This window comes from Fukomys damarensis, unplaced genomic scaffold (assembly GCF_012274545.1).
Source record: "Fukomys damarensis isolate Sample0158 unplaced genomic scaffold, DMR_v1.0_HiC HiC_scaffold_17, whole genome shotgun sequence".
Classification (NCBI taxonomy): Eukaryota; Metazoa; Chordata; class Mammalia; order Rodentia; family Bathyergidae; genus Fukomys; species Fukomys damarensis.
In genome coordinates this window covers 34,231,960-34,252,973 of record NW_022900929.1, presented here as the reverse complement: position 1 = coordinate 34,252,973, position 21,014 = coordinate 34,231,960, and the positions used below count along the sequence as shown (strand labels likewise).

At 51.8% G+C, this 21,014-nt stretch overlaps 1 protein-coding gene across 1 annotated transcript; it reads right to left on the bottom strand.

Moving 5' to 3' along the window:
• Positions 1–1,027: 1,027 nt before the first annotated feature.
• On the bottom strand, positions 1,028–19,599 carry Pla2g4d (phospholipase A2 group IVD). The gene is made up of 20 exons (XM_010624763.1): positions 19,555–19,599; positions 15,749–15,821; positions 15,478–15,614; positions 14,787–14,918; positions 13,713–13,753; positions 13,288–13,330; positions 11,956–12,019; positions 11,672–11,808; positions 10,864–10,971; positions 10,702–10,739; positions 10,394–10,529; positions 9,963–10,099; positions 8,524–8,746; positions 4,875–4,992; positions 4,386–4,523; positions 4,038–4,145; positions 3,762–3,953; positions 3,337–3,503; positions 2,651–2,837; positions 1,028–1,818 (listed from the first exon to the last, which is right to left on the bottom strand). Exons 1-20 carry the CDS (start codon positions 19,597–19,599, stop codon positions 1,589–1,591), a joined length of 2,454 nt encoding a protein of 817 aa, XP_010623065.1. The 3' UTR covers positions 1,028–1,588.
• Positions 19,600–21,014: the final 1,415 nt, after the last annotated feature.

Below are 21,014 nucleotides of genomic sequence, written 5' to 3'. Positions count from 1 at the left end.
AGTGGGCTCCCAGCATCATGAGTAAGGGTTCCTTCCTGTTCCGCCTCTGGTTCTCACCACTGATGACATGGAGATAATAACATGAGCTAGTGTATTAGCTGTGAGAATGGACTGAACTAAGGTAAAAGGCCTAGCATACAGTAAGACACAGTAGCCAGTAAATTTCACCACAGTTGTTAAAAATAAGAGTTTGTAGAAGCTAGAGGAAATGGGGAATCCATATAAAGCCAAATACAGAAGCAGAGGAAGGAAGATCCTGAGCAAGGGGACATCAGGTGACGACAAGTGTGGTCTCTGAGCCAAAACCTGTCCTGATTCCCCCACTAGGACCCTCACTTCAGGCCAGGCCAGCCAGAGTTGTGTGCGCGTGTGCGTGTGTGCGCCTGTGTGTGAGAAGTGTGCCAGCCATACCTATAAGGAATTATATGCTATGTCCAGTGGGATTGGTTCCAGGAAGGCAAGGCCAATTAATGCAAAACACACTGATAGAGTACAGGAAAAAAATCCACACGTCATCTCAACAGACATGACATACACATTCAAAGTTATTTGGCAAAATTCAATAGTTTCACGAAGAAGAAAAAAAAAGAAACTGAAAATACTCAATGAACTATGAATAGAAGGGAGAACCAGGGGAGACCAGGTCAGAAAAATGGAAATAGAGAGCATTCAGATAAAAAGAAAAAAAGAAATCCATCCTTATTTGCAGATAACATGTTCCATATGTAGAAAATTTTAAGGAATTCACAAAAAAGAATTAGAGCTAATAAACAAGCTTAGCAAGACTGGGGAACACAGGTCAAAATACAAAAATACACTGCGCTTCTATACAGTAGCAATGAACAACTTGAAAATGAAATTAAGAAAATAATTCCATCTAAAACACCATAAAAAGATATTTAAGAATAATCAGGTGTGGTGGTACATACCTGTAATCCCAGCAGTCAAGAGGCTGAAGCAGGAGGATTGCAAGCTCAAGGACAGCTTGTACTATATAGCAAGACCTTGTCTCAAGAAAAAAAAAGAAGAAGAAAATACTGAGGAATAAATTTGTCTAAATAAGCACACGACTTGAGAGTTGTACACTGGAGGAAGGAAGAGGAAAAGAAAGTGTGATTCCTGGTGCCTGGAGCCGCCTCCATTCTGCTCACATATGAAAGTGGTTACCTGTGAAGACTTACCTGATATGACCAGCTGCCCCACCCCAGTACTGGAGATTGAACCCAAGACCTTTGCATTGCGCTACATCCCTCATCTTTTGATTGATTGATTGATAGATAATAGCCTTGCTAAGTCACTAAGTGGACCAGCCTGGGCTTGAATTTGCAATCTTCCTGCCTTAGCCCTCCAGAGTGCTTGGATTACAGGTGTCCACCTCCATACCCAGCTAAAACGCTAGCCTGAGGAAGAGTTTATTTCCAACTCTCAAGCCAGCTGTGAACATCGGGGTGTAGCCCACTCTGGGTGATAAGATGCGCTGCTGAGGTGGGGGGGGCAGGAGACCTGGGAATATAGCCAGGGGGTGCTATCGCTGTGCCCAGCAGCAGGTGATTAAGCCTCCAGGTCCTGGACTGTCACAGTGTGGCCCTCAGGGTCTTGGGGCCCCTGAAGGCCCAGCCTCTGGAGCCCTACGTTTCAGAGCCATCCTTAAGGCCTGCAGGACAGTGTCCCGGCTGTTCCGCAGGTTGTAGTCATTCAGCTGCAGCAGGCGGTCAAAATCTTCCTCTGAGTAGGTCATGTTGTGCAGGAAATAGGGTGTGGTGGTCTTGTTGAGATCCACCTGGCCAGCCTGGAGCTCTGTGGGGCTGCGCCGGACACCTGTGCAGGGGTGGGAGGGGTCAGAAGCAGGCCCAGAGGCCTCCACCACTGGATAGGACTGAGCTTCACTCAGGGGTTGGGATGGGGCTGCTCCCCATGGAAGGCTCCTTGATTTCCTCCCATCTTTCTGTGCCATGCATGTGGGTGGCAGGGTACTATTCTGGGACAGGAGGACTTTCTTGTTTCCACTCCCGACAGCATGACACTTGTTCTGCTGTCTGAACTACATCACCCTAGGTAAGGTGGAGACAGCCAAGAGAAAGTCAATAAGGCTAGTGCCTGGATTCCCAAAACTCATGGTGGAAACAAGGGGACTTTGGCTATGCAAGAGCCAGTCTGTTGAGAGAGGAAAGTTCTTTAGCATTCCAAGGTGTGAGGTGAGCATGTTCAAAGTTACCACAAGATTTGGAATCATGGCAGAAACTAGAGAACTGGGAATTATGCACCAAATTGGAAATGAGTTTTTTCTCGTCCAAAGGAGATAAAATTCTGGCAGGCTAGTGGGAGGGCAGGATAGGAAAGAATATGAAGAGGATTTAAATTTGGGGGACCCTGAAGAGGGGTACTCCCTAAAGAGCCCCAGCCTGGGCCAGGTTGGAGGCCAACCAAAACGCCACAGAGCAGCAGTGGACATGTGGGGCACCTCAGGACAATGGGGAGGGGCACAGGAGGCTGGAGTCAACAGAGAAGATGTCAGGGTGGCAACATGAGGCTGCTCTCTGCAGGCTCTGCCCAGACCTGTGGGTACTGGCCACCGAGGCTGGGGGACATGTCCAGAGGCTGTGAGCCCTGTTTAAGCCTTCCTTGGGCAGCTGGGGAGAGGCTGCCTCACCAGGGGTGGAGTGATCCTTGAAGGAGATATTGACCAGAGGGAAGTAAAGCAGGACCGGGGCCTCCAGGCAAGTGGGGTCTGAGAACAGGTAGCACTCCTTGGGCTGGCATTGGTCCTCGGCACTGGCCTCCACATGGGGGAAAGGCAGCCTCTGGGTCCTGCAGTACAGCTCAGCCTGCTGCAGGGCCTGTTGGGGTAGAGGGGGTATAGTCACCCCAACTCTGCACTCTAGAAAATGCCAGGTTGTTTCTGGCCCCAGCTCCCCCCTCAGCATCTAGACAACAGCCTGGCTCTGTCTTGCACGTGCCAGGAGGGAGTGCAGGTGGGGGTGCAGCCCTGAACCCCCCACACCTGTGGTCTTTGCTGGGTGATTCAAGTCCTAGAGCTCAGAGGGCATCAGTAGGGGTCAAAGTGCCCATCCCACACTGCCCCACCCGAGTCCCCAGGGTAGATGAGAGGCTGGACTGGAGATGCCAGAGGCCTCTTTCACCCAGCCCATTGGTTCCTCTGTGGGGCAGATATGGTGAGCTCCATCCTGCTCATCTGTCCTTGGGGTCAGAGCCCAGCACCACCCCAGTCACCCTCCTCCCCTGGGAACATGGGAGATATGAGCTGTGGCTCAAGGGCACTGCTGCTCATCCCGGTTAGGCAGGGCTCTGGGGTTCTCATGGGGCAGCCAGGGGCACCTCAAAATGTGAGGACAGGGAGTAGCCGAAGTAGAGGATGAGGTCTAGCCCGCGGCCTGGCCGGAACATGGAGGGATAGCTGTTGTTGATCAAGTAGCCAGTGTCCACCAGGCAGAGCTGGGGTTGCTGGGGGGTCAGCTGGCTAGGGGTGCAGTCCAATTTGCAGTCTGGTGGGAAAGGCAGGGATGGTCAGAGGCAGCCACCTGCCATGGGTAGCCCCCCCCATTCACCTCCACGTCCCTTTCTTACCTCTGCCACTCCCTGGACACCCAGGCCTCCCCAAGGCCTCCCAATGGAACCTTTCCCAGACTGCCTCTGAAACAGATGCTGTGACCTCCAAGGCTTCTGCCGGTCAACAGCCATGGCCCGCACCCATCTGGGAGTCTGGACTGCTATGGACGCAGACACAGGGCCACAGTCCTTACCCGCCCAGGTAGAGAAGTCTTTCTGGCTACAGTAGCCCTGGTGTAGCTGAAGGCCATGGAGGAAGTTGGCACCGCGGTGGCAGAGCGGCCTTCCTGTCAGGATCCCCTTAAATGCCCGTGCCAGGGCTGTTCCAGGCTGCAGCCACGAGCCCTCCGTCCATGTAGAGGTCCTCAAGCAGTCCCCCAGCTCCTCTGCAGAGAAACAGGCACTACTCCAGCGAGGGGCTTGGATATGCAGTCCTCCTTCCCGAGGTGTCCCCCGTGATCCTCTCCCACCTGTGTTATGTATCTCCTCCTTGACGTGCTGCTTCCACTCCTCACCGGACCAGGCCAGGTTATGCCAGGTGTCCATCAAGTTCAGGGAGAAAATGTTGCTCCAGATACCTGAAGCCAACCCCCAAGAGAGGGCAGCCCTCAGGCCCCGTGCCCTGCATCCTGACCCTGGGAAGCCTGTGGCCTCAAGCCAGGTGCTGATGGGAAACTTGTGCAGGAGAAAGGGCGCTTCCGGAAATGGCTCCGCCCCACTGCCCAGCCCCGCCCTCACCCCAGCTCCTCCCAGGCCTGGCAGCAGGGATCAGGTCGAGGAATTCGCCTGGCCAGTGCCTTCAGAGTGAGCACCCTCACCTTCCAGAAAGCAGATCGGGGACTCAGGGAGCCTCCTCATCAGTCGCCCCATGAAGAACTCGGAGCCAAAGAGCTCAGGAGGCACAAAAGCTCCGTACTTCAGGAACCCGACCTCATAGGGAGAGAACTCGACCCACTCTAATGGGGTAAGAAGAAGAACCAGAATGTGAGGAGTGGGCTGGAGGAGCCTCCGCTCTGGACAGGGCCAAAGATACTGCCTCCCACCCTGGGCACCCGCCTCCCTGCTGCCTGGCACCGGCTCAGCACTTGAGGAAAGTAGGCCCCGGCGGGACTACTCCCTCCCACCCAATGCTCAGACATCCACTTCAAGGACACCCGCTGCTGTGGCTGGCCTGGGCCCACCCACACGATTGTGGGCAGCCACATTCATTTCTGCCTGACTTCTGTGGAGACCCTGGGGATGCATGGACCTGAGGGGTGTGTGTGTGTGTGTGTGTGTGTGCGCGGACAGAGTGGACAAGAACATACCCTTGAACTGGAGGGTGTCCACAGTGTCCTCTTTGACATTGAGGCTCAAGTAGAGGGGCAGAGGGTTCTGACCCCGCTCCAGTGCCTCTCTCTGTCCTGACAGCGTCTGATCCGTCACCTGGGTGGGAGGGATAAGGGCATGGTGAGGTGGGAGAACCCTCAGCTCCACTGGAAAGGGACAGGTTGGGGGACGCGTGGCAGGGAGGCAACTGCCCCTTTGGGCTTTGGGGAGGTGGGGCATACAACCAACTCTGCCCAGGCCTCTATGCAGGCTGCCATCTGGGGCTGTGCAGGCTGTGACCTACGCAGGTTGTGCCATACTCACTATGGTCGCTGCGCCCACATCCTGGGCTTCAGAGCCCATCTCTGTGGGGTTCTGGTGGAGTAGGTGAAGGTGCCAACACAGTGCATGTGCTTGCACACGCATGCACCCACACACAAACACTGCTTTCCAGAAAGCACACACAGGTCTTCTGCAGCCGTGCCAGGAGATGGCTGGGGTTGTGCCATAGATGGAGGGGTACTCCTGAGTGGGCAGGCGGGACTAGACTCCTAGAACACACACCTGCTTGGTCCTCAGGTCACCTGGGAAGATTTTTTTTTTTTAAAGACAAATTCCAAAGTAACTTCTACTAGACTAGGTCTCAGTAGAGATCCAGACATGTGTATGTATCTGTAAGTTCATGTATTTAACCTGCTTCCTAAGGAAATCAGCTGGAAGGGCTGCTGTGGCAAGTTGGGAGTCCCCTAGGACTCACACTTTGTAGCTCAGAAAGCCTAAGACAGGGGTGACTCATTGTACTGCCCTGACCCAAACTGCTTGAGGCTGACCGCCTTGGCCTTCTTGCTGAGACCAGCTCCAGGCTGGAGGGGGCCTCATGCACTTCTGTTTCAGAAGGAGGGGGGCCCACTGTAGAGCCCAGAATTTTAGTGAAGAGAAACTGAGGAACAGAGGACAGAATAAACCACAGGATGCAGCCTCACAAAGCAGTAGGGCGGAGGGGAGGACCAGAAAGGAGGCATCAGGAAGGCACTCTGGAGGGGCAGAGACTTGAATGCACCAGCTAAACCGAGATAGGGCAGCCAGTCCTATGCGGATGGAGCGGGATGCTCAGGGAGAGCCCTGTGGACACAGGAAACCTGACCCAAGACAAGTAGTGCCAACAGGGGAGAAAAAAGTTCACCAGTAAGACTAGAGAAGGCTGCTACCTGTATGAGAAAAGAAAACACCAAAACAAACAAACAAGCAAAAACCTTAGTCATATGAGACTTAAATTCTAACATTTAAGTCCTAATTGTAAGAAACATTTTTTTTTTCCATACAGGGGATCAAACTCTGGTCCTTACACTTGAGAGGCAGGTTGTGGAACCACTGAGCTAAATCCCTGGCCCAAGAAACAAATTTTAAAGCTTATGTAAGAATAAAGAGCAAAGGGCCAGGAATTTAGAGCAGTGGTTCCGTGGCCTGCCTTGTAAGTGCAAGGACCAGAGTTTGATCCCCTGTATACAAATTTTAAAGCTTATGTAAGAATACAGAGCAAAGGGCCAGGAATTTAGCTCAGTGGTTCCGCGGCCTGCCTTGTAAGTGCAAGGACCAGAGTTTGATCCCCTGTACAAAAAAAAAAAATAATGTAGAGAAGGGAATTTTATAACTTGGGGGAAGGAAAAAGAAGGCTCCCCAAAACACACATTATAGCCAGGCATGGTGGCGAATGCCTGTAATCCCAGCACTCCGGAGCCTGAGGCAGGAGGATTGCTGTGAGTTCAAGACCAGCTTAGGCTATATAGTGAGTTCTAGGTCAGTCTTAACTACATAGTGAGACCCTGTCTCAAAAAACAAAAAAAAACAACAAAAAAACACATTATAAAGGAGAAAATGATAAATAAGATTATATGACATTATGCTTCAAAATAATCATAGCTAGTAAAGAATTAAATGCACACTATATAAAAATTCTAAAAAACACTGTAAAAAAGATAAACTAAATAGAAAATTAGGAAAGAATTTCAGTAGCTAATTCATGGACGCAGACCCCAAATGATAAATATACTTGAGCATGCAGTGTGTAGCTCAAATTCAAGGAAAGAAAAAACTACAATAGACTTTCCTTTCATATCTATATATGAAAAAAGTCTAAATCAGCAGAAGGATGCAGAGAAAGAAATACAACACTTTGGTAATGGAGCTGCGAATTAACACTACTGCTTTGGAGAACAACCTGACAGTAGTTAGGAAAGACAAGTAACAGACCTGATAGCCCAGCAGTCCAACGATGGGGCATGAATCTCAGCTGTTTAGCGGGGCTCTAGCATGTGTACAGGGAGACTTTCAAGCAGCTGTTCACACCACTAACGTATTTTTCTTAAGGTATAGATATTAAATTATATCTAATACAGATGCATGAAATAAAGGTGTATAAAATACATTATGTGTATTATACGTGGCCTAGAACAGCACACAGTGTACGGGTCATAGGTATGCATGTGTCAGAAGATGTAAGCTCTGAGGGTGGGAAGGAAAGGGGGCTGGGGAGAGGACACAAGGGGCTTCAGCTGGGGCTGGGTGGTGAAATCATGCATATTTATTACATTATTATTTATATTTTATGCATTTTCATAGATGTGAAGATTTTTATAGTGTTTAATGATAAATATGGATATTTGCGTATTTCTAAACTAATAAAAATAAGGGGAGCAGCGTTGTGCTTGCCGGTGAAAATAAAGCTTTTTAAAAAGGCAAGGAGAAATGGAGGAAGGAGAGAGGAAAAGTAAGGAATGAAAAAGAATTAAAATGCGTTATTCACATGTACCAGCTCCCCATGAGGAATCTAATCATTATCATGTACTACTAAAAAATAATACCTCCCCAAAATTCAAGGAGACATCATTTCTTCCTTTTACTATTAATAAACTTGATTTTTATTTATTTATTTTTAAAAACTTGATTTTTAAAATAGCACTGGGGATGGAACCCAGGGCCTTGTGTTTGCTAGGAGAGGTATCCCCAGGAAGATAGCTTACTTGAATCACAGGCTGAGGTCCCTTAGTTGTTTCAGATGCTTTGAAACTTTGTTTATGTGCTGCCCAGTGGAGCACAGCTTTTGAAACTTTGTTCAGATGACTTCCGGGTGGAAGAATCACTCAAGTTCTTTTAAGGATAGTGTCCCTGGGAGGCCCCACAGCTCACTTACTAGGCGCCCCAGAAAGGACCATTGCAGTGAATGCGTCTGTGTCCAGGCTGCTGCACAAGTGAGGCAACTGAGGCACAGAGACTAAGACACTTTACTAAGGACACACAACTAGTGCAATGCACTGGGGTTGGAACCCAAGGACTCCGGCTCTGGAGCCTGCTTTTAATATAACACTGAAGATAAAGAACCGTAACATTTTATATTGCAGTACAAATAAAAGCTGTTCTAAAAATCTTAATGCAAAAGCTTTGTCTCATTGACCAATATTGACCAAACCCTAGACTTTGGGAGACTCAGAGATTTCTGTTAATGGCAATTAACCGAAGAGGTGACCTCAGAAAGGCAGTGCCTTAAGGGAGGCAGAAACCCAAAGCGTGGTTCCTACAGCCTTCGCAGCCCTGCTCTTCCACCCGAGGGGACAGTTCCGTGTGGCGCTGCAGGGAGGGCGGGCACAGTACCTGGCCATGCAGGCTGAACTCCAGCAGGAGGGCCCAGAGATCCACGGCTGTGGTGCAGTGGCCCTGTGAGGCCCGCAGCTGCAGTTCACGCCAGTAGCTTGCCAGGCACTCCGGAGAGAAGGCCCTCAGCTTGCTTTTGGCCATGTGCTCCCGGATGTGACTGATGGGTCCCTGGAGGTCCTTCTGTGACCACTCCGGGTCCCTGTACAGGTGGGCCATCGTCCTGGGGGAGGAAGGGGAGGGATGGTGGGGGCTGTCCTCTCCTGTGCTTCCTACCTGTATCTTCTCCCCAGACAGCTCCTGCTGCCACCTGTCTGGAAACCATCTCTGGCTTTCTTTTCTCCATCCCTGCTGTCCACTATTACAGTGTGAGTTGCACAGGAAATATTTGTTTTCTTTTCGTTCTTTGGTGGTGCTGGAGATCAAGCCCAGGGCCTTGTTCATGCTAGGCAAGTGCTCTACTCCTGAGCTACTGCCCCAGCCTAATATGGAATTTTGTATTTACCAGTAGTCACAATAAAAAAGTATAAGGAAATGAGTAAGAAAATAAATAAAGTAATGAGGATAACCCAGAAAAAAAAGAAATCAGTAAGAATTAATTTTAATAATATATAGCATTTAATTCAAAACATCAAAAATATCACTTTGACACATGATCACTACAAGTTATTGATATAATTTGTATTTTTTCAAGCTAAATCTCCAAAATATGTTTATAACACATCCCAATTTGGACTGGCCGCATTTTAAGGAGAGAGTGGCCAGTACAGGTGGTAGGCACCACACTGGACAGCACTAGATCCTACCCCCATCTTTATGGACCTGTTCTGGAGTCCTCAGGACTCTGCCAGCCGCTGTCACCTGAGGAGTTTATTTCTCTCTCGCTCTTTATAGTAACACTGCAATGAAACTCACAGGGACAAATCTCTACCAGTGAAACGGTCCACCCCATCATAAGCAATGCTAAAATGGCAACTCCTGACCTCAGTTTCCTCTGTGCTATCATAAGCAAGAAGAGAGCCACCTTGGGAAGTGATGTGAGCATCAACAAGGTCATAACTATGACAGAAGAAAAGGGTTACTGATCTGGAGCACTTTGTCAGCACCAAGTGCTAGATGCTAACGTGCACTGTTCCACACTGGCCCTGGAGAGAAACCACTGAGGCTCAAGTCACCATGCCTCCGTGGTATCGCAGGACGAAGCCCAGCTCCTTCTAGACCGGCTACTTCAGGCTGGTGACATTGGGAAAGGGACCTTTTGACCCCACTCCTGGTAGGAATTCTGTCTCTGTCTTCCTTCCTTTAAGAAAGTTTCCTGGCCCTCTTCAGACCATGTACTCACATCCCAGGGTGTCCCACTTGGCAGCCTCCCTCTGGTGTCCACACTACTACCCTCCAGGCCTGGTTATCTCTGCTGCCCCAGTCCTCAGAGCTCTCACCATGTAGCACCCGAGATTCCACTCAGATAGGTCACACAGTCCAGGAGGCCCAGCTTCTTCAGGGCCAGTAGGTGTCCGTAGAGTGAGGTCATGGCCCGGGCACCTCCTCCTTCAGCCATGATGCCCACAACAGGGACCTGGGCCAACAGAGACAAGCTGAATTTTCAAGGACAGAGACCCTAAGCTGCATCCTGCTCCCTGCCTCTAAGCCAGGCTCCTTGAGGTCAGAGCCTGATGGGACCAGGGACATCCCTCAGGCCAGGTCAGATCCCCCAGGGACCAAGAACCCCAAAGTGTACCTATGCCTCATTTCTCCCTCCCCACTCATCCTCCATTGCCTGGGTGTCTGGAGAGGGTACAGGAATCAGGGAGCCGGCCCTGCAAGGCCACTCTAGGGTATCTGGACCCACATCCCTCGTGTACACCCACACCTCTTCCTCCTGAAGGTCTCTGTCCAGCTGCAGGGCCTGCTTCAGGGCTGCAGCCACCACCTTCTTTCTCCTGCTCAGGAAGGCCTGCTCCTCCACACAGAGATCGAAGCCGAGGCGCACAGCCAGCTCCTTGGGGCTGGGAAAGAAGAGGACCCAGGGTCAGGGGCACCTACATGGCTCAGTGGCTGGCTGACCCCCGCTGCAACGAGCTGCCAATAACCTCCCTGCTCCTACCCAAGAACCATGGTGTCATAGAATTCCCTTCCCGTGAGCACCCTCACTGTCCCCAAAGATATGAATGGCCTTACCAGCTCTCTGCCTTGAGCTGCAGCCTCACTCCTAGGTCCTGAAATCAAAGCAAGAGACTGCGGTCAGAATGTCCTCATCCTGAGGGACACTGTTCTCCCCTGGGGCCTTGGACAAGCCTGTCTTTATTCACACAGCTCTTCCCTGCAATTGAGACTACTCACATCTGTAGCAGGAACACGGATGGTCACCTCTCTCCCACTGGCCAAGGACCGCAGGGGCACAGTAAGATGCCCAGCTGAACTGTCCAACCAACCATTGCTTCTGGAGCTCTGGAGGAAAACATTCATTTCTTTGTTCAACAAGCACAAGAGCCGGGGATTTAACTCAGTGGCACCATGCCTGCCTCGCAACTGCAAGGTCCTGAGTTCAATCCCCGCTACTGGGAAAACAAAAAACAAGTGTTTAATGAGCATAAGAGTTACAATCCCTCCCCACTAAGGTGAAACTAATAACAATTAGATTACTAATGATTACAAAATAATAATGGCCAGTACTTGTTTAGTGCAAAGGCGTTGTTCCCTCTGATCACATCACACACCTATAAACACGCAATAAAGTCGTGTTGGGAGGACACCAAACATGCAGCAGAATAGGGCAACCAAGGCAGAGGGAAGCAGCCTCAGAAGGAGGACAGGGAGGACAGCTGGAAAGAGGTAAAGCAAGAGGACGCAAGAGGAGCCAGAGCACGAGCAAGGGGGTTGTGGGACACAAGACAGCAGAGGTGGCGAGGGGCAGGCTGGGCAGCACCACCTGGGCACCAATGTTGGAGGAGCCACCAGAGGTTCAAACCGAGACCTTCATGGCGTAGCAGCCCCTGCTGATCCTCCCTGTCTTCTGGGCTGTGGTGCTTAAGTGAGGGAAGCTGAGGAGGTCACAGGAGGCCTGGCCTTGGCAAGAGTAGGCAGGGAGGGCTCTGCCACTGCTGTGCTGGCTAACCGGGGCCGGGAGAGCCGGCGAGCAGCGACCCACCCTCAGGCGCCCGTGCAGCTCTGTGTCCAGGGCTGCCAGGTAGTGGAAGTGGAAGGCAGAGGCTGTGTCCAGGGCAGACGTCTGTGTGTCCTCAAAGGAGCCCTTCAGCACCAGCTCCAGCTCCAACTTGTCCCAGTCTGGGGGCGGGTGGGCAGGTTTAGGAAACCAGCAGCAAAGCTGGACAGAAGGCTGGACCAGGCCAAGGGGGATTCTAAAAAAGTCCTCCCGCCAGCCCCCATGGGACTCCCACTTCCCGGGTCAAGGGACCCTCCTGCCCTTTCTACCTGCTCCCCCAGGAGTGCTCCCTGCTCTGTCCAGATGAACATCCAGGCACGACAGCTCCCGGGCCTAGGGCAGACCATGGTGTTGACTGCAGGCAGCTGGGACCACCTCAGCCTCAACCCTCAGACCGCTCTTTCCCAAACCCACCACGTGCAAATAGGACGCGGGGTCCAGAGACGGATTGCGGGTAAACCCTTCACTCTGCCTGTGCTTCAGCTGCCCAGCCTGATGTGGGGCCCAAGGAGACCCCATCCCCGCCCCCCATCCCATCCTTCTGACCTCTCAAGTGCAGCCCCTTCTCTGCTGCGATCATGGGGTGGTTCCGACTGCAGTGACTGCAGCACATGCAAGCCACAGGCCCCAGGCGGCAGAACAGGGTGCAGGAGAAACCATGAACGTGGCAGGGACTAGAGCACCTTCTGGCTGTCCTCCCCCATGCTCCCCGGCCTCAGCATTCTCCCTGCAGCTTCCCACTCCATGAAACTGTTCATTTTACCAGTCTGCTGCAGGGCTCTGGTGCTGCAGGGAAGGGGCAGCTGCCATAGATGGGTGTGTGTGTGTGTGTGTGTGTGTGTGTGTGTGTGTGTGTCACTGGAGGTTGAGCCCAGGGCCCTTGCACTGAGCTACATCTCTATTCCTTTTTTTAAAAAGTTTTTGAGACATAGTGCTGCTAAGTACCTAAATTATCCAGGATGTCCAGGATGGGCTAGAATTTACAATCCTCCTGCCTCAGCCTCCTGGAGGGCTGGGATTATGGGCATCACCATGCCCACCTAACTTCATTTTCACTTGTATTATTTTAAAAAGTAAGCTATCCCATCAAACCAGCACTCGCCCAACCAGGAGATTGAGCAGCTCCTCAGATGCGCGCTCTAGATCCTGCCAGTCAGCTGGGCCACACCGAGGACGTTTCTCACGCAGCGTGCGCCCCCTTGTGGCCATTCTTTCCACTGCAACTTGCGGCTTTGGGCATGAGGCCAGGTCCGGAAGAAGAGCTGATTGACTTGATCTTGTCCGGGACGTGCTGAAAACTCCCTCAGCACTGGCAACCTGAAGTTGGGCCTGGCCCTGCCAAGCTTCAGCATGACTTCACAACTCCAGAGAAGAACTCAGCTCCTCACACATGACCAAGCCACATCAGGAAGAATCTGATGTTCCCTCAGCCACAGAGCCTCAGACCTCCTCTCAACAGAATGCTTCTCGACCCCTGGCTGGGATACTGGGGGTGGCCTCACCCAAAAGCCCTTCCCTGTTTGTCCCTTCTCACCTGCCTCAGCACCACCACCCCCAACCCTGTGCTCTGGATCCTGCCCCAAGACTGGGAAGGTGCTTACCACAAGGACATCGTTGGTGATCAGGTATTCTGGAGGGTCCAGCCTAGAAAAATAAAACCACTAGTTTGGAATGGCAGAGGTGTGATGCACTAAGCTGTCCCTTGTGGCTAAGGGTCCTGCCCTGGGTGATGCTAAGGGCTCTCATGACCTGGCTAAGGGTCAGGGAGGAGGGAGAACCTCTGCAGAATGAAAGAGGAGAAGACAGCAGGGCAGGGGAAACATTCTCCTTCCTCCCTCCACTCTCCCTGAGGAGCCCCAGACCTCTCTGGCAGGGGCTCAGTGAGGGACAGGAAGTCTCAGCTGGACAGAACAGCACAATATGTGGGTCAGGGCTATTTTCCTGCACAGAGCCTGGATACCTGGTCACGCCCTGGGCTGCGTGACATTACTCATGTGTAAATGTGAGTAAATGTGACGTTACTCACGTTTCTTCCACTAGAAACTCCACGTCCAGCTCTTCCTGTCCCTGAGATCAAAGAGCAAGTCATCAATATTTACAGTTCACACGTTATTGTCTGGATCAAAAATGTCAAGTCTCCCCCCACCCCTGCCTTGGTCCGAATGCTCAGATGTGGGGCTGTGGACGGTGATGGGATCAGGGGGCTCATACTCAGCAATGATTAATCCATTGGTGATTTCCTAGATGAATGTGCTGCGAGGTAAGGACCAGCTGGAGGAAGTAGCTCGTTGGGAACATGATGTGGACAAGCAGATCCGGTCCCTGGCCCCTTCTCTCTGACTCTTCTTGCTTTCTTTCTTACCTGACGGCCATGAGGTGAGTGCTTTCCTCTGCTCTGGATTTCTACCTTAATGTTTCTGACTTGGATCTAACCAACCATGGACTGAAACCTCTGAAACCATGAGCCAAGATAAACCCCTCTTGCCTTACACTGTACATGTGGCAGGTATTTTGTCTCAGCAATGAAAAGCTGATGGACACAACACTGTTCCTTCATATGCCTTTTGATCACACTGGGCTCTAAGGGGACTGTGCTGTTACAATTATTTCCCATTCACAAACAAGGAAGCTGAGGAGAGGTTGAGAAGGATAACAAGCCCACACCACTGTGGCTAGCAATTCTGAAGAGAACAGCTCTCCCTCTCCCCTTGCTCCCCAGGCCCCAGGCCAGGCTGAAGGTGTGGACAAAGTGCTGGCTGAAAGGAGACTGAATGATCCCAAGACCACCACAGAGCAGGCCGGAAAGCCTGCTCACAGGGCAGGAAAGCCGGGAGGGGTTGCTATGTCCTCAGGGATGCTAAGAAGTTCTCCACCTCCCAGACCTTCACCTCTCAGCGACTAAAGCTCCTGCACTGAGTGATGTGTCTGGACCTGCATGGGTGAGCTGGCTCCTTTCCTACTAACATGCAAATCTCTTTGGGAAGGGTCACAGCTTTCTGAGGATCCCTTCAACCTAGCAGCATCCCAGAAGATGGAGCAACTGAGCCCTTCCCCAGCCTGGAGCTGAATGAGGTGGACCTGTGGGGACTTCCCCACCCACCTGGGGACCCAGGGAGAAGGTTTTCTGGAGCAGCTTGCCAGGAAGGACTTCTGAGATGTCATAGAAAACCTTGAAGCAGATGTCATCCTTTGTCATTAAATCTTCATCATAGACGCTCAGCTCCAGAACATTCTAGTGGCCAAGAACAGCAACTTAGCATATCTTCTCATTGCAATCACAGCTCATGAATAACTATGAAACTTAAAAGTATAAAGCAATCCAGCAGCCAGGGGTGATAGCCCACACCTGTAATTCCAGCACTCAAGTCTGAGGCAGGAAGATCGCTTAGTTCGAGGCCAGCCTGGCCTACATAGCAAGACCCTGTCTCAAAAAAGAAAAGAAAGAAATCCAATAAAGTCCCTAATTTCCTCCTCTTGATTTTTATTTTTGTCAAAAATAAATTTCTGTCAAAGAGAACTGCTCGGCCTTCCTGGTCTCCTAAGGTGCCGAGACAAGTGTGGGGCCTTCTGTGATGTATGCGCTCTCTCCAACCACACAGCCATGCATGCCCTCAAATAGGGCACGTGCTGTCCCCCTGTCATGGATAGGTCTAGGTCACACATTCTCTCACGCAGGCTAGGGTACAACAACTCGTCCTGAGCTGCCTGAGTCCTGGAGGATGTGCGTTCTGTCCCCAGGCCCTGGGCTGGGCACAGTGTGTCTGTGAGCAGCCAGGGCAGCCAGCTTTTACCTTGACCCGACTCTGGATGAGGAAACTGAAGGTCTCGTTCCACACAGGATGGCTGGAGTTGGAGACCGTTTTGGTCCTGAACTTTGTCCCAGGAGCTGTTGGCAGCTGCAGGATCACGTACGGGTCTGCCTCACTCACTGCCAAAGTCAAGGGACCATCAGGAGGTAGAGAACCTGCCATAAACAGCCTGGCCCAGTCCCAAGGCACTGCTGAGCCTCTGCCCTGGAACCTGTCCCTTCTCCCCCTTGGGAGCCGGGGCACCGCCACTCACACATGTCAGCCCGGTGCAGCCTCCGCATCTCCAGGACCTGCACGGTGAGTCGCCAGCAGGCAGAGGCCTCCCCCTGGACAAAAACATCAGATCACTGGGTTCCCAGTCATACTGTCACCCACACTGGGAGCTGATTCCATGGCTGCTGGGACACCCTCCAGGGACCACATAATCTTTGTCTACTGCTGTCCTTGGGGACATGGTTCAGGCTGCAGCAGACAGGGCGTGGCAGGCCATTGGGAGCCATTTGTGGGATCCCCTTCCTTTCAAGGAAGACAGGAGAAGAGGGACAGATGCTCCCCAAAAGGAACTTTTTATTTCTCTTCTGCAGCTCTCCAAACACCTTGCATACATCCCTGCTACCTTAGGTGCCCAACAACTGCTCAGCTATAGCTGCAGAAGGCTTCAGATGTGGCCCCATCCTGGATAACTGTCCTGCAGCCTCTCTGGATGACTCCATCCCTCTACACCTTCCTCGATTAGGTCCATGAAGCAGGCACCCCTCCCCTACCTGAGAGCATACAAGTCCCGCGACGTGCATGTGTAAGCCTGCCTTTTTCCTATATAAACAATCTCACCACACCCTTAAAGGGTCAGTCCATGCGCAGCACCCCCTTAATTCTGCAATATGAGTACAAATAAAGTCTCTTGGATGGCATTATTTTTCCTAATCTTGATTTTTGTCTTGATCACAGCATACTGAACTGCTACAGTAAGAGTTGATAACACTAAAAGCTCTCATTGCCCAAAACAGCCAGCAACCAGGGTTGGCAACACTGGAGCAGCAGAGAACAACAAAGATTTGGCAGGACCCACCATCTGCAGTGGCGGGAAGAGGTTCCAAGGCCCGCCAGGAGCACTTGCTCCAAGTGGCAAGGAGCGCACTCACTATCCACACAGAACTGCTGACATTCAGAGCTCAAGACTGTGAACCCCAAGAGAGGGGCACTTCGTCAATCTGTGAATTCTATGAAAATTAAACGAGAACCCCCAGTCACTTAGTAACATCTTGGAAGCCCGTAAGGAACTCTACCCCGAGAAGACAGATGACAGTGATGGTTGTCAGTCGTGGAGAAGAAGCAGCTTGAAAACTAGCCCACATCTGACTTCCACCTCACACACAGCCGAACAGCCACACCAGCCATGGTGCAGGGACAGGACTGTAGGTACAGAAGACAAAGCAAGGAATGGAGGGCTGAGGAGCGGCCACCTCGCTGCCCGGCTCAGGACTGGCCGCGCCCAGAGCTCCCAAGGAGGGCGGCCCTTTGGTGAAGCAGGTGACCTTCCTCCTAGCAAACTACCCTTGCCCTCTGGAGAGGAGGAACCTACATCTCACGGGAGGCTGAGCCCTGGGGAACCCGGTGACCTGTGATGTCCGCAGGTGGGCTTCCTCCGGCATGATCAGGCAAATCCAAGAGCATCGGGCTGGCACAGTGAGCAGTGGGTGAAAGACTGTCGCTGTCAAGATGTTCATGAAGCCAGCAAGAAATGAGGAAGAAGAAACTGAGTGGGCAGAGCTCAGAGGGCCCTGAGAATGAGCAGTGGGTGGGTGGCAGGAGGAAACATAGAGGAAAGCAGGGCTATCTTGTCAGGTCCGAGGACCAGGGGACTCCATAGCCGGGCTGTCTGGATTGAAGCCCTGGTCCTGCCGCTTACTCACTGAACTAACTTCCTCGTTTTCTCATCTGTGGTGGGATAACAACAGTATTGGCCTCACAGCATGTTCTAAGTCTCAACTTTAAAGCTTTGCAGAATGCTTAGAAGAGTGCTTAGCAAAACAGTAGGCAGGGTCCAGGCACCTGCCCCCGTACTTATGAAGTGTTCAGTGTATCACTAGCTGCTATGCTAAGCATATCCCACATGTTCACTTCTTTTGGCCCCCACAACTTCATAAAACAGTGCTTGCGTTTCCTTCCATTTCACAGGGGAGAGAAATGGGGCTTGAAAGGGTTAATTTGCTCAATATCACAGACTGAGTAGGTGACAAAATTAGGATTCAAACTTTAGGCCAGAGCTCATAAATCCTGTGCTACTTATGTTCCTGGGACTTTCTTTCTTTGTAAAAGCACAGATTTCCCCATTGCCCTTGAGAATCTAGATGCTAGAATCTTCTAGACTCATTTTTGACTAATGTGACTGTCAAGTTAATATGAACGGACACAATTCCTTTCCAAGAGGACTCTGGAGTCTCCCCTCTGGAACACCAGGTGCTCTTAGAGGGCTGCTCCAGCCTCTCCTGCAGATCCTGGAAGTGCCCCTGGTGAAGGTCTCAGCTCCTCTCTCCCTCCCACTGAGGGATCCTGGGGCCTCTGCCCTCCTTCTCTTTCTCAGGGGCAAGGAACCATGTTCTCCAGGAAGTTTTGTAAACAGCCCAGTGCTGGCCTTGCTGGTGAAGGAGCTGAATCCCTAGACTGGGCTCCAGAGTATCTGTGGCTGGGCCTGGGTCTTTGGTGGGAAAGGAGGAGCAGCCCCACCCGGGCCCTTGCTGGTCCCAGAAGCTGTGATGGTTACATGGGGGAGGGTGCAGAGGGGAAGACAGATGCTATGGGCAGAGCCTCGGACCCTGTACCTCCTGGGTCAAGCTAGCTGGTGCCCACGGACTGCACAGAAGCGCATCCCAGAGCCACCTGCCCTGCCAGCAGAGCTCCTGCTTCTGTGTGGGCTTTAGGCACCCATTCCAACAGAAGAGAGGTGCTGGGGTCCTCACCACAGGAGCAGACTTGAAAGCTGGGGGTCTTGGACCCAGTCTTAGGGACCCAGTCCTGGAAACACCATCCAGAAGCAAGGTGCCTTCCAGGTGGGGCAGACTCATGCTCCCAAATCCTGGACCTTGGGCCTTTCTTTCATCCCTGAGGCTGGACCCAGAGCAGATGGAGAGAGGAAGGGAAAGGGGACAAAGCCTTCCCAGGGAGATGAACTGGAAGGGAGATATTCCAGAAACCTCAAAGCTGCCATTCTGGAATGAGGGACTCCCAGTGGGAGCTGGTGATGAAGCTGAGGCTGGCTGGACCCTCTACCACCCTCCAGCCTCCATTTCTCCCAGAACCTCATTAGAACATTTCCACTCATGGTTGGTTTAGGGATGGGTCCTCCTGACCTCACTGTCCTTTGGTGGAGGTGCCTCTTTATCTCCCTAGGTTCCTTGTGGTACAGCCTGCCCTGACCACATTTTTTCCAGTCTGGAGCTGCTTGTCCGAATGCAGCTCAGGCCTGGGTCTCAGGACTAAGACAAGAAGAAGCCCATTGAGGACCGTGAATGAGGCAAAGGACTTTGGGCAGTGACCTTGATGTACCTGACCTGCTCATGGCAACTGTCTAGAGCATCAGGGGGCATCTGAGGAGCCAGTCCTGTTGGCCTTGGTCCCTGGAAAAAGAAGAGGAGTCTGGGCTAAGAGCAAGTACATGGTAGGTGGGCGAGCAGTTTACCCTTGGGCCCCATAAATAACTGGCGGTGCAGGGGAGTTGGCCTCCCTGAGATCCTGAGTACATGGGTTGACCCTGGGACTCAGGCCAGATACGGAAGTCCACTGCCTGCTCCTGGTGGGTCTCCACTGAAACAGAAGCCTTTGGGGAAAGGGAAGGGCCCCTAGGGCTACTGCCTGGTCTCCCACAGTGAAGAAGGGAGGCTCTGCTGACCAAGCTCTGAACCCCAGGCCGCTGCTTCTATGGATGTTGTTCCCCAAGCCTAGACTCCCCCTGCCACACAGAGACTAGAACCACCGTGATTTCAGCTGTGTGAAGCCTCTCAGAACCACTCTGACCCCTGATCCTCCATTCTGTCCCATGGGCTCAACAGACATTGTTACCTTGTGCAGATGACCAGGTGATCCCTTAGGTGACAGGTCTTCCATATCTAGTTCCCACCAAGGTACCAGCTTCCTAGCCAGGTGACAGTAAATGTCCTGATCAACTGCGAATCTGCTAGCCTCACAGGTGTCGCGATCCTTTAAACAGCTTGGACTCCACCCCTACATCCCTTCTCTTCCCCAAGAGGCTGGGTCAACCAGCATCTCAAGAAACCTCTGCCAGGGCCCCAGGGCCCTGGCACACTTCCAGCCTGTGCTGTCAGGACGGATGAAGCCATGGCAGGTAGACGTGTCCCTAGAGCAGTAGCAGGAAGCCAGTTCCCCTAGGGCTAAGGACAGAGGATGGGGGACCGGGCAGAGAGGAGGAGAGTCCTATGACCCTGCCTCACCTGTGCCAGGCCAGGCCCCAAGGGAGAAGCGCCTGAAACTCAGCAAGAGGCCTGACCCCCTGGCAGCTCCCTGAAGCCAGGAACCCAGGTTACAGTACTAAGAGCATTGTGTCCTGCTCACCTACCGAAAAGGAGTCCAGACACCTCTGATCACAGGCTGATCTGATCCCCTCTCCACCCACCTACACCTCCAGTGTAGCAAAGCCTGGTAATCTGAGGGACTGCTACTAGACCTGAATGGCAGACTTAGTTAAAAAAAAGAAAAGAAAAGAATGACAAAGGAGACCAATCTGAAAACCCTGATTGCGAACATTAGAGAAGAAAACTGTGAAGCCATCAAACTCTTTATTCTGTGTACACATGGCCTTAAATGCTGTCCCACAATGACACAAATTCAGTTGTTTTACTGCTGATTCATCACAGAACTGAACAATGATGATTTGCTTTCTGAAGCAAATGAAGCTAAATTAATGTCAGATTATTACAAGTAAGTCTGAAATGTGTTATTGCAGAATCAGCCAAAACAGAACATCGAGGCTGATTTATGAACAGGTGAAAACTGAATGAATGGGAAATACTTCAAACTTGCACACACCAGATGCAAGTGTAAAATGTAGAAAGCTACAAAGAATAACCTATTCCAGAGCTAGTCCTAGATGATGTGGTATGGGTATGAGGAGTCTTCAAAAGCTGCCCCGTGCTGCATACCTTACAGCTCAGACTCACCCTGCTGCCATTGTCTCACAGAGATGGTGGACCCTGAAAGTAGGGAGAGGGCGCAGAAGAGTCAAGGTCAGGACAAGGAGACAGGTGGGGGGATCTGGAGGGGCTTGCTCAGGCCAGAGCACTCCAGAGCTGACCTGACCCAGGCTGCCAAGCTGAAGGTCTTGGGCACCCATCTTTCCCTGTCTGTGTACTTTCTCTTTGGCTGCCTTCCTTCCTTCCTTTGCCTTATTGTCTTGAAGTTTGCTCTGTGCTCAAAGTAAATGAACTTTCAGTTTTCCATTCAGCATTCACAGCTTCTTGAAGTCCCCCAGATTTCCTCTGGGCAGCCAGCCCTCTCCTCACGCT